A 13443-nucleotide genomic window follows, 5' to 3' on the forward strand; every position below is an offset into this window, starting at 1 on the left:
AATGTGTTAATTGAGCTTTCATTTTTGTGTTTGCACTGTGTAGCAACACATTATGTAATAACAGTGCATTATGTAACAATGTAATACATTTTCACCTCATGTAATAACGCCTCATTTTGTAATAAACGTTGACGCTTTTTGTAATATTAGTCTGTTTGTATACATGATTAATAATTGATGATGATGATTATTACGATATGTTTTGTGACTATTCATGAGTTGATTTATTATTTTAGACAGCACTTGTTTACCTTTTATTTACCTTAATTTTTTATCTGCAATTTAGATAAAAAAATATACATTAACTTGATTATAAAAAAAACCCCAATGCATATCTTAGTTGAACTTGTGCAAATCTTAAAAGAAGAAATACATCCATCCATTTGTTTTTACTGCTTGTCCCTCTCAAGTGTAATACTATTTTTAGAAAATAAAAAACATAAGGATAATAATATTAACCTCTTAAGGCCCAAGCTGTTTGTTTACATGCTTTTTTTTTTATTTCTCTTTGCTATTTGGGCTTATTGGACCCTAATTAGAATAAAAACTAAGAATCAACTTTTTATATGATATACTTAGTCCATAAGTACACAAACGTGTACTTCATGTTTAGTGACATGCTAATTCTTATTTTTACACTTTTTCCCCAAATTCCATTGTATGTTATACTCTTCTATCAATCTTTAATCAATCAATTAATCAATCAATTCTGACACCACCAGATGGCAGTATAAGTGTCCACATAAGTGACCATAATACCCCAATTCAGTAGTGTACACAATTTTGGAAAAAAAAGAGCTAAAAGGTGCTGTCCACGCATGTGGCCACTAAGCCTTTAGATTAATACAAAAACATCAATATTAATAATACAAAAAAAATTATAATATGTTTGTGTGAGTGAACATAAATTATTTCACCCTGGGAGTGAAGGTTTTTTTCTGTTACTGTCCTCATTTTTGAAGATATTTAATATCCTAGAATAATACAAATAGTGATAGGTATTAATTTAATTCATAAGCACAAATCCAAGCAAAGTCACTGTACCAACAATGCAACTATTGCAATAACAGTATCAAATAAAAAAGATAAATAGTAAACATGATTGTAAAATGTATTGCAGCTTACGTAATGAGCGGCCATCTTGCAGCACACCTGTAGTGCCACTATATGCAAAGTGACCCTCCCACCATGCAGCGTGCTATAAAAGCTGCACACATTCCATCCCATCACAACAACTTGAGTACCAACCATGTTCCGTGTAGTTGTGCTGCTGTTGCTGGCTGCAGGTTCCTGTGAGTGTCACTGAGGCACACATGACCATAGATCCGTTACATCCCATATCTAATAACTTTTCCTCCGCAGGTGTCGAGTGTGAAGAGTTGACCCAGCCACCGTCTGTCACTCTGCAGTCTGGTCAGAGTCTGAGCATCGACTGTCGGGTGTCTTATTCTGTGGTTCAAGGTGGCTACTACACAGCGTGGGTCAGGCATCCTGCTGGGAAAGGACTGGAGTGGATTGGGATGGCGTATACTGGCGCATCTTACTACAAGGACTCACTGAAGAACCAGTTCAGTATTAATGTGAACCCCTCCAGCAAAACAGTGACTCTAAATGGACAGAATATGCAGCCTGGAGACACGGCTGTGTATTACTGTGCCAGACAACCACAACAACACAAAGCATCAGCAGACTAGAACAAAAACAACAACACTGTGCAGCGTGACAAACATGTTCTAGTCACTCGTTAAATGGAGTCCAGTCCCAGGGGTCTCAAAGCAGAGTCGAGGCAGAGTCTGCGTGAGAAAAAGAACTGTATTCACTTTAAAATCACGTTTTAACCACGTGACTAAATGTGTTAACTACTTCTACCTGACCTATGGTAGGTTTGAAGTGATCATGAATGTAAAACTGCATGTTCGCAGCTGAGTGTGAAGCGACTGGGATGAAAATCAGCACTTCCAAGTTTAAGTCCGTGGTTCTCACCCGGAAAAGGGTGGAGTGACAATTTCGGGTTGGGGACGAGACGAGAAGGACCTTGTGTCTTGTTCACAAGTGAGGGAAGAGTGGATTGTGAGATCGACAGGCTGGTCGGCGTCTGCAGTGATGCAGAGCCTGTATCAGGAAAAATGTACATTAACTTGATTATAAAAAAAACAATACATATCTTAGTTGAACTTGTGCAAATCTTAAAAGAAGAAATACATCCATCCATTTGTTTTTACTGCTTGTCCCTCTCAAGTGTAATACTATTTTCAGAAAATAAAAAACATAAGGATAATAATTAGGGCTGTGAATCTTTGGGTGTCCCATGATTCGATTCAGTATCGATTCTTGGGGTCACGATTCGATTCAAAATCGATTTTTTTTTTCAATTCAACACGATTCTCGATTAAAAAACGATTTTTTCCCGATTCAAAATGATTCTCTATTCATTCAATACATAGGATTTCAGCAGGATCTACCCCAGTCTGCTGACATGCAAGCAGAGTAGTGGATTTTTGTAAAAAGCTTTTATAATTGTAAAGGACAATGTTTTATCAACTGATTGCAATAACGTACATTTGTTTTAACTATTAAATGAACAAAAAATATGACTTATTTTATCTTTGTGAAAATATTGGACACAGTGTGTTGTCAAGCTTATGAGATGCGATGCGATGCAAGTGTAAGCCACTGTGACACTATTGTTCATTTATTTTTATTTTTATAAATGTCTAACGATAATGTCAATGAGGGATTTTTAATCACTGCAATTAATGTAACTAATATTGATACTGTTGTTGATAATATTCATTTTAGTTTCACTACTTTTGGTTTGTTCTGTGTCGTGTTTGTGTCTCCTCTCATTTGCTCTGTTTATTGCAGTTCTGAGTGTTGCTGGGTCGGGTTTGGTTTTGGAAATGGATTGCATTGTTATGGTATTGCTGTGTATTGTTTTGTTGGATTGATTAATTTAAAAAATAAAAATAAAAAATAAAAAAGATTTTTTAAAAATGAGAATCGATTCTGAATCGCACAACGTGAGAATCGCGATTCAAATTCGAATCAATGTTTTCCCACACCCCTAATAATAATATTGACCTCTTAAGGCCCAAGCTGTTACGGCGCACGCACAGTCCGTTTCTCCCTCTTCTGCGGGAGCACTCAGTTGCTCCACTGTGAGCGCCTCCAGACACGCCCCCGCGCGCGCTGCGCAGACCGCGCCCACACGACGTTGCAGCCGGAGGCAATCTTCAATCAACACACCTGGCAGTGATTACAGACGACAGGATAAAGAGCCTCGCCACTGACTACTCCTCGTCGGAACGTAGCCCTGTGTAAGCTTCACGTCTCTGACTTCCCACCTGCGTTTTCGCCCGTGCTTGTTTCCTCGTGTCTCATTCTGATCTTCTTCGTCTCTCATTTCTCCCACAGTCCCGTGGCTCAGCTTCTGCTGCCATTTTCCCTGAATCCTGATTGCCCTCCTGATCCACCGACACACTGCCTGGACTTTGGACGCCATCTCCTGCACCACGACCCCGCTTGGACCCCGGACTTCCTTGCCTCTCCCCTCTGGATTTGGACGCCACCATTCAACACGCATGACAACACTCCTTACGGTATCTTCATGTGATGTTATGTGCCAGGGAATATAAGAACAACACTACCCAGCATTCAACAGGAGTGACGAGCATGCGCGGTAGCCCCTTGAAGGGTGGTTGTATGTCGCCATGCCGGCAGCTAGAATGTGGTTATGAGCACGCTGTGTGAGTAAACGTCAAGAACTCAGCCAACACGCCTTGTCTGCATTATTTATAATTAGACAGACAACACATGGTGTCAGAAGTGGCCGTGAGCAGCGTCGGACGGAATGTTAGTCACGAGGGAGCCAGACGAGCGGAAGGAAGATGTATCCGGTCGCGTGAGTGTAAACGTGCGAAGGACGCCACATTTCTGAGGAGTTTGCTACGATGTGTGAAGACTATGAGCGGCGGTAAAGTGACACAGAGGACAAGGGACAGATTGAACAAATAGAAGAGGATCTTGTGCCCGAGTTGGAGGAAAGCCAACAACACAAAGAGCTGTGGAGTCCCGGTAACTTACCCCAAAGTACAGTCATGCAAAAGCTAAGTCCACCTAGCCCAATGCTACTAACTGCTAATCTTGCCGATAACTGGAAGCGTTTTAAGCAAAGATTTAATATATATTTAGCAGCAAGCGGAGCAGGAGGTGATAATGAAAAGCTGAAAGCTCATATTCTTTTGCATGTTATTGGAGAAGATGATTTGGACATACAGTATATAATAGCTTTCAGCTGGATGAAGCTAATTTGATTCTGGAACAGCTAATGACAAAGTTTGAAGAATACTTTGTGCCTCGTCAAGACGTGACATTTGAGAGGTATAAGTTCTTCACACATGACCAAAAGCAAGGAGTACCTTTTGATCAGTACATGGCAGAGCTTCACACGCTAAGCAAAACATGTGAATTTGACACTCTGAGAGACTCACTAGTGAGAGATAGGATTGTTTGTGGTACAATGGATAATGCACTGAGAGAAAGACTGCTTCGAGAAACTGGGCTTACGTTAGATAAGTGTGTCAGTATGTGTAGAGCAGCTGAGAACACCAGAGCTCAAGCAAAAGAGCAACGGAGAGGTGAAACAGCAGTGCATGCCATACATAAAGAACAATGGAAAAAGAAAATGTGTACCAAACAAAATGATCCAAAAGACAAATCTATGGAATTTAAATGTTGTAAATGTGGAGGCAGCCACAAGCCAAAATATTGTCCTGCATATGGAAAAAACATGTAACAACTGTGGAAGGAGCAATCACTATGCAAAATGTTGCAAAGCAGCTTCAAGACAGAAAGTTCTCACAGTTGAAGAAGATGATGATAAGGAGGAGTTGATTGTCAATGTGGTGCAAGCATGCACAATTGAAAAGGAAGAGTGGATTGTTCCAATTACAGTGAATCAGACGACAATACCATTCAAGTTAGATACAGGTGCTCACATAAACCTCTATCTTTGGAAGATTACAAAACACTGACTGTAAGAGCAAAATCCATCCAGTAAAAACCAAAGTAAGTGGATACACTGGAGAACGAGTTCCTGTTAAAGGCGGATGTATTGCAACTTTTAAACACAAGGGTCAACAGATGAGAGCACAGCTACTGATCGTGGATATGAGTGTACAACCAATCCTGGGACTCAGTGCATGCACAAAGCTCAATCTTGTCAAAAGAGTGTTTGTGGTGACATCTCAAGAAACTGCAAATGCTCAAGACTCACTCATGGAAGAGTATAAGGACTGCTTTCAAGGACTTGGATGTCTACCTGGACTACATAAAATATGTGTAGATTAAAATGTGTTTCCTGTTGTGCACCCGTGCAGGAAAGTCCCATTTGCTCTGTGGGAAAAACTGAAAGATGAACTAGCGTGAATGGAAAAGTTGGGAGTCATTAAAAGAATAGATGAGCCAACTGAATGGGTCAGCTCGCTGGTTGTTGTGCAAAAGAAAACAGGTGCCCTAAGAATATGCTTGGATCCAAGAGACCTAAATAAAGCGATCAGAAGAGAGCACTTCAAGTTACCAACCAGGGAAGAGATCATGGCACAATTTGCTGGAGCAAAATGGTTCAGCAAATTAGATGCTTCATCAGGTTTCTGGCAGATGAAGCTTGACGAGGAGAGTTCAAGACTGTGCACATTTAACACCCGGGTACAGGTTTCTTCGTCTACCATACGGCATCTTGTCAGCGCCTGAAGTATATCATAAGACCATTCTCATGATTTTTGAGCACATAACCGGAGTTGAGACAATGATGGATGATATCATAGTGTGGGGCTCAACACAAAAAGAACACGACGATAGACTGAGACAAGTGCTAGACAAGACAAGGGAGGTGAACCTGAAACTTAACATAGAAAAATGTGAGTTTGGAGTGAAGTCACTTACCTTTGTGGGAGATGTTGTGAGTGAAGAGGGCGTGAAGCCAGACCCGAGAATAACTTCAGCAATCAACAACATGGAAAGGCCAACCAACAAAGATGAGGTCAGACGTTTCCTGGGGATGGTCACCTATCTTGCCAAGTTTGTCCCACAACTGTCAACACATTCAGCACCTCTCAGGAGTTTTCTTGAACAAAAGAATGAATGGATATGGTCCCACGAGCAAGAACAATGTTTTCTGAAACTGAAAGAGACTCTTACACAGGAGCCCGTGTTAAAGTTTTATGACCCCGAGAAGAGCACCAGGATCTCGGCAGATGCATCACAGTACGGCCTGGGAGCAGTGCTACTGCAGCAACATGAAGAGCAGTGGCTACCTGTCGCCTATGCATCCAGAGCACTGACATGTGCAGAGACCAGGTATGCTCAAATTGAGAAAGAACTGTTAGCAAGTTTGTATGTATGTGAGCGTTTCCATCAATATGTATATGGACAGATGTTTCAAGTGGAAACTGATCATAAACCGTTGGTGTCCATCATGAACAAACCGTTGAATAACTGTCCAGTATGAATACATCGCATGCTAATTCGACTGCAAAAATATGACGTGCACATGATATATACACAAGGAAAATATATGTACACAGCTGACACATTGTCTAGAGCAGTGGATAAGAGAGAACTTGCAGACAGTGAAAATAGCACAGAGATACAGGCATATGTAGATATGGTAGTGACATCTTTGCCGGTGACTGCAGACAGAACAGAACAAATACGGAGAGAGACTATTGCAGATGAAACTATGGAAGAACTCAAGAGCGCAGTACAGAATGGATGGCCTGACAACAAAAAGGATTGCCCCTTGAAAATACAAGACTATTGGAATTGTAGACCTGAGTTCACTGTGGTGGATGACATAGTGCTAAAATGGAGAAAGTTTGTTATTCCGTACTCACTGCGCAAGCAGATGCTCAAAAAGATACACGAAGGCCACCTCGGTGAAGTCAAGTGTAAACGGAGGGCTAGAAAAGTAATGTACTGGCCAAGGATCAATCAGGATATTAGCCAGACAACAGCGTCATGTGGAGTTTGCCGAACTTACAGGCCAAAACAACAAGCGGAGCCATTGATGACTCATCCAGTGCCCCACAGACCTTACTACAAAGTAAGAACTGATCTATTTGACTTTGATGGAAGGAGCTACGTGGTAGTCACAGACTACTTTTCGAACTATCCTGAAATTGGAGCGTTGCAGTCAACATCGAGCAAAGCAGTTGTCAGTTATTTAAAGACTGTTTTCGCCAGACATGGTGTTCCATGCGAACTGTTTTCCGACAATGGTCCCCAGTTTTCTGGCTGTGAGTTTGCTGCCTTTGCCAAGGAATGGGGGTTTCAACACTCCACGTCAAGTCCAACTTATCCAAAGTCCAACGGCTTAGCAGAATGCTCTGTAAAAACAGTAAAAAATATTTTTTAAAAATCACAGGACAAAGATGACTTTCAGAAAAGTTTACTGATCTACCAGAGTGCACCTCTACAAAATGGACTGTCACCAGCCCAAATGCTGATGGGTAGGCGCATTCGCTCCAACCTACCAGTCAACGAGGATTTGCTGACACCCAAAGACGCAGCTGCATGATAGAACGGCAAAACACCTGCCTATACTGAGGCCAGGAGACGTTGTACGTCTCAGAGACATTTCTACAGGCACCTGGAGACTAAAAGGACAGGTGGAAGAGGAAGTTGCTCCACGCTCGTATAGGATCCAGATGGAAAATGGACCGTCTCTGAGAAGGAACCGCACGGATCTTCAACTACAGCTCACTGAAGGCAACTTTGCAGCTCAGGAAAAGGCTCAACAGGACTCAGCTGGACCTGCAGAAGTTGCTGACACGGAGCCTGACCTTGCTGACCAAGGACTGACAGCAGTGTCCGCGTCACCTGCTGTTGAGAGACTGTCTAGACCTAAGAGACATGTTCAGCCACCTAAGAGGCTGATTGAGAGTTGTTAAGAACTCTTGGTTTTTGCGAGTTGTTTAAAAAAAAAAAAAGTGTTGACATAACTGTTATGATGCTTTGACATTTTTGCCCTTTATTTCTTTATTGAAAGTAAATTCTATAAAGAGAAAAGTTGTTTGCAAATGTGGTTACAATGCTAAAAAAATGAAAGAGTTAAAGCTAAAAAAACACACTTTATTGAGTTAAACATTATTTCTTTATAGGGGGAAGATGTGATGTGTCAGGGAATATAAGAACTACACTACCCAGCATGCAACAGGAGTGACAAGCATGCGCGGTAGGCCCGTGAAGTGTGGTTGTATGTCGATATGCCGGCAGCTGGAATGTGGTTATGAGCACGCTGTGTGAGTAAACGTCAAGAACTCAGCCAACACGCCTCGTCTGCATTATTTCTTCATACTTCCTATGTTAATTCCAGCACATAATTTACATTCAAACACATAGTAGCATACACACCCTACGTACTCATCAATCACTCAATAAATACATTGACTTTGTACTTTCGCTTTTGTGCCGTCTCCTTCCCCCGTCTAAGACTTAACACAAGCTGTTTGTTTACATGCTTTTTTTTTTTTCTTCTCTTTGCTATTTGGGCTTATTGGACCCTAATTAGAATAAAAACTAAGAATCATCTTTTTATATGATGTACTTAGTCCATAAGTACACAAACGTGTACTTCATGTTTAGTGACATGCTAATTCTTATTTTTACACTTTTTTCCCCAAATTCCATTGTATGTTATACTCTTCTATCAATCAATCAATCAATCAATCAATCAATCAATCAATCAATCAATCAATCAATCAATCAATCAATCAATTCTGACACCACCAGATGGCAGTATAAGTGTCCACATAAGCGGACATAAGACCTCAATTCAGTAGTGTACACAATTTTGGAAATAAGAGCTAAAAGGTGCTGTCCACACATGTGGCCACTAAGTCTTTAGATTAACATAACAACAATAATATTAATAATAATACATTAAAAAATTATAATATGTTTGTGTGAGTGAACATAAATTACATATATGTCTGCTTGGGCTGCTGCCCCCGCGACCTGACTTTGAATAAGCAGACAAAGATGAATGGATGGATACAATTGCATGTACAAATTTTACATCTTCACACTGTTGAGTTTGTCAGGAAATGGCTCGAAAAACTTCTGCTTGCTTACAGGAAGTTGCTCTTTGTGTTGCCCAATATTTGTTTGTTGTGCTACAATTTTTGTGTTTACAATGTTATTTCAATGTAATTTCAGAAAGCTGAGGACCGGGGGCCCTGACTTGTCCCTTCACTTTTAGCCTTATTTTGTATATTCCGGGGAACCACTGTCCTCTGCAGTAGACATTTGATTTTTGTCTATTTATTTTGTCAGATTTACAGGAGCGCTCCGTTGTTTTTAAGGACATTCTGCGAAAAAAGCTAGTCAAAGATAATTTCTATGACAGCAATTTAGTGTTGGAAAGAATCTGCAAAAATGTGAGTTACTCACAAGTTTTTTTTAACTACACTCGTGGTCCACCAGTTGAATAATCCAAATGATGAAAAAGAGAGGACCTATAGAGGTGCCTTAAGGAACGACTCAGTTATGTAAATCACAAGTTTGGACACCTTAAAGTTAAAAGTTAAAGTACCAATGATTGTCACACACACATTAGGTGTGGCGAAATTTGTCCTCTGCATTTGACCCATCCCCTTGTTCACCCCCTGGGAGGTGAGGGGAGCAGTGGACAGCAGCGGTGCCACGCCCGGGAATCATTTTTGGTGATTTAACCCCCAATTTCAACCCTTGATGCTGAGTGCCAAGCAGGGAGGAAACCGGTCCCATTTTTTTAATAGTCTTTGGTATGACTCGGCCGGGGTTTGAACTCACAACCTACCGATGTATGTTTGCTAGCAAGGTTAAAAAGTCAATGCAAGGATCTGTCAATGTGTTTACGGTGGTTCGAGTTCCTCTATACAACAGGAGCACTCTACTGTTTTTAGGAATTTGCTGCAAATTTTTTTTTTCTCTCCAAAGTTTTGAACTGAACTCGGGGGCCGGTATGGTGTTATTGGAGTTGATTGTAAAGTTGAATAGAACTCAATTACAGTATATTAAAGAAATCCACATCACACTTCTGCCAAACATGTTTTATCATCTGTGGTGCTTCACAGTTTGTCTTTCAAAAGAGTGCTTTAAACGCCCTACACCCTCGGACGCTAGAAGTTGCAGGTCAAACCACTGTTCATTTAACCTGAAGAGATTTAGTTACATTTAAATGTTTACATTAATGCTGGATTTGATTTATTTCTATATTAGACAACAGCAAAAGTCGTTGGTAAATCTACTGCAAATTCAACTTACAGATATTTTGGTTGCACTTTTGATATTACTGTAAATGAGAGCAGAAAAGGTTTACTCTTGTTAATTCAACAGAAAGTGATGGTGGCACCTAAATAAGAAGTGAATGCATTGGCCATTAATTGTAGTTTACTTGCTTGTCTGTATCCATAATTCATTTATATCTAATTCCCTTACAAGAAATAACAAGAATATAGGAAACTTTATTTATTTCACAGTCACACTGCTTGAATTTTTGGCTAAAAACTTTGGCTTAAAGTTACCCTTAATCGTACCGGCAATTATTATTTGAATCGAATCGTTGTAAAACAAATCATTACTCCCCTGATAAAATGTGTTTTTGTTATTGAGTTTATTATTAACACATCTTTGGACGTTGACAATAAAGTGAACCGCATGAAAATCTGTCGAAATTGGGCAAGTGGTGATTTATTTTCTTTCTTTTTCAAATACACAATACATTGAACATAAAACAAGAAACCAATGTGTACATGAGGAAAAATGTGTGTGTAAACTGACAAAAAGAAAAAAAAAAGATATGAAATATAATAATGTATTTTCATTATACTGTGTACATGCATAGACACTTTTATAGACACTTAATGTCAGGCTGTTCTCCACCAGTGCTGACGTGTCTAGGGTGTTCCGTCGTCCTTTGCGTCGCAATTTGTACATTATAAAGTTTTGTTTTATGACGTGTTTATTGTTAGTTATTGTGTATTATTCCCCACACAGTAAATAAGTAGTTAGTGGGACTGTAAGTTTAGACAGCATGTTGTGTAGTCAAGTACTCTTAACTGTTAATGACAATTGAGACTGCAAAGGTCTTAAATACAAGATTGAGTGCACAATTGCGACAAGAGGAATTTTCACATAATTGTCGCGTGTGATTTTTATTATTAGGTAGTGGTTGCTGGGACATGAATCAGCGAATAGGCTGCAATACAAATGTTTCATGTGGGCAAGATATTCATTCTGTAATTATATTGATTATATCGATTTTTGTAATCACAGCTGAGGATACATCTTCTGAACACTCTCACCCATCTCTCAAGTCTTAGGAAGTAGTAATGCTTAAGTCCGGGTCAGTAAAGTCAAAGTCCAAGTCGAGTTGCAAGTCTTGGATATTTTCAAGTTGAGTCCGAAGTCATCAAAATTGTGACTCAAGTCCACAACTCTTTTTTTATTTTGTATTTTTTATTTTTTTTATAATGTCCTGCCCAGCTTCTCGGGCAAATCATATAGCAGATGTAGATGCCCATATCGGCTGTTCAGATTTACTTTACAAAAGAGAAGTGTAGGATACTTCTCTTGTTGCCTTACTTGTATTTTGACTTTATTAAATGTATTTATATAATCATTTGGTGCAGCCGGGCCGGAGCAGGAGGGGATAGAAAGAGAGAAAAAGGAAGACAGAGGGGGGAATTGTGGGGACAAGAGGGGGATTAGACAGAGAGACAAAAACAACAACAGCAAACACAACAACAACAACAACAACAGAGCAACATCAGCAAATACGACATGTACAAATATGATGGTAAAAGTAATAGCAAATAAGCAGTTAGCGAAAATAAAAAAATAATACAGGAATGACAATGAGCATTATTACACTAAAAATGGAGCAATATGAATACCAATAGAAATAGTGCTATTGATAATAAACAATACCAATACTTTACCTTTATTATCAACAATACAATTGTTCAAATGCAACAATACATATACATAATGATAACTTGAGATACGAAAGAATGCAGAAAAATGGAGGGGAAGAAAGAGAAGCAACCTACATTAACCTTGTAGATTGTTATAGTAACAATAGGTTAAGCTTTGTCAGTGTGCCATGTGTTATACCCAGTTTACCCTAGGGCAACAACGTTAATATATGTTTGATGAAACGTGATTATGTGCATGAGTGTATGTGTGCATATGTACCTGTATATGTACAGTATGTGTATATGTGTGCTTGTACAGTGAATGTATATGTACAGTATGTGTATGTGTGTACAGCGAATGTATATGTACAGTATGTGTATACAGTATGTGTGTTTGAAAACTGAATGTATATGTACAGTATGTGTATATGTGTGTTTGTACAGTGAATGTATATGTACAGTATATGTATGTGTGTGTTTGTACAGTGAATGTATACGTGTAGTATGTGTATGTGTGTGTCTGTACAGTGAGTGTATATGTACAGTATGTGTATATGTATGTTTTTACAGTGAATGTATATGTACAGTATGTGTATACAGTATGTTTGTATAATGAATGTGCGTGTGGATGTACGAACTTTGAGTGTGTAAATATGTACTGTATTTATTTGTATATGTATGTGGGAGCGTAGGTACCTATGTATGTCTGTATGTATGTGTGTGAGTATATGTGAATTTGCATGTACAATACATTTGACTCCCAGTGTGTGCGGGAGCCAGAGTACGGCCCCAGCCTCCCCGAGAGCCCAACCCACAAACAGTAGGTGTGGTGCCCAGGGAACCAGGGGCCACCGCCCCCACGCAGCCAAGCCGGACAGTGACAGGAACCCCAGAGCCTGGCCCACCGCGCCGCCCACAAGGGCCAGCAGCAGGCCGCAGACAGACGCACCCGGCAGAGGACAAGGCACGAGAAAAGCAGGGGGCAGCCAGACCCCAAGCCAGCGAGAGACCACACCCCACACGGACAGAAAGGCGGGACGCCCCGCCCGAGGGGCCCGGAGACCCCCCGCAACCGGACGGGAAGACCGCCCCCGCCCCACCGGCAACCGGGCCCCCACGAGCCCCCCCCCCACCCCCGGAGAGCGCGGCGAGGCCAGCCCACGGCCACCCCACCCAAGCCAGCCGCCACAGGACCACCCAGCACGGGGCCACGGGAACCACCCACCCCACCCGCAGGGACCCCAACGATGGAGATGGAACAACCAGCAACCGCCCCGCCGAGTCCCCCCCCTGAGGTAGGGGAAATAAATAAATCAAATAAATAAATACATAATAATAATAATATTAATAAAATATATTAAAAAATAAGAATAAATAAATAATTAAATCTATTTATTAAAAATAAAAAATAAAAAAAAAGAATTAAAAGAAGATCACAGACATGCTGACACACAAGGTCGCTACCCCAACAACTGGCCGACTCGCA

At 40.5% G+C, this 13443-nt stretch overlaps 1 protein-coding gene and 1 long non-coding RNA gene across 2 annotated transcripts in view; one reads left to right on the forward strand and one right to left on the reverse strand.

Annotated features, from left to right (window-relative positions):
- The window catches only part of LOC133642559 (uncharacterized), a 35470-nt gene that overhangs the window by 18292 nt on the left and 3735 nt on the right, over nt 1–13443 (reverse strand). The window lies entirely within an intron of this gene.
- Nucleotides 1–13443, forward strand: part of LOC133642557 (uncharacterized) — a 44115-nt gene that overhangs the window by 1487 nt on the left and 29185 nt on the right. Inside the window, exons 3-4 of the mRNA XM_062036823.1 lie at nt 8238–8248; nt 10268–10279. Coding sequence (XP_061892807.1) covers nt 8238–8248; nt 10268–10279 — 23 coding nt within the window. The remainder of the gene's footprint in view (nt 1–8237; nt 8249–10267; nt 10280–13443) is intronic.

Source organism: Entelurus aequoreus, linkage group LG25, assembly GCF_033978785.1.
Source record: "Entelurus aequoreus isolate RoL-2023_Sb linkage group LG25, RoL_Eaeq_v1.1, whole genome shotgun sequence".
Lineage (NCBI taxonomy): Eukaryota > Metazoa > Chordata > Actinopteri > Syngnathiformes > Syngnathidae > Entelurus > Entelurus aequoreus.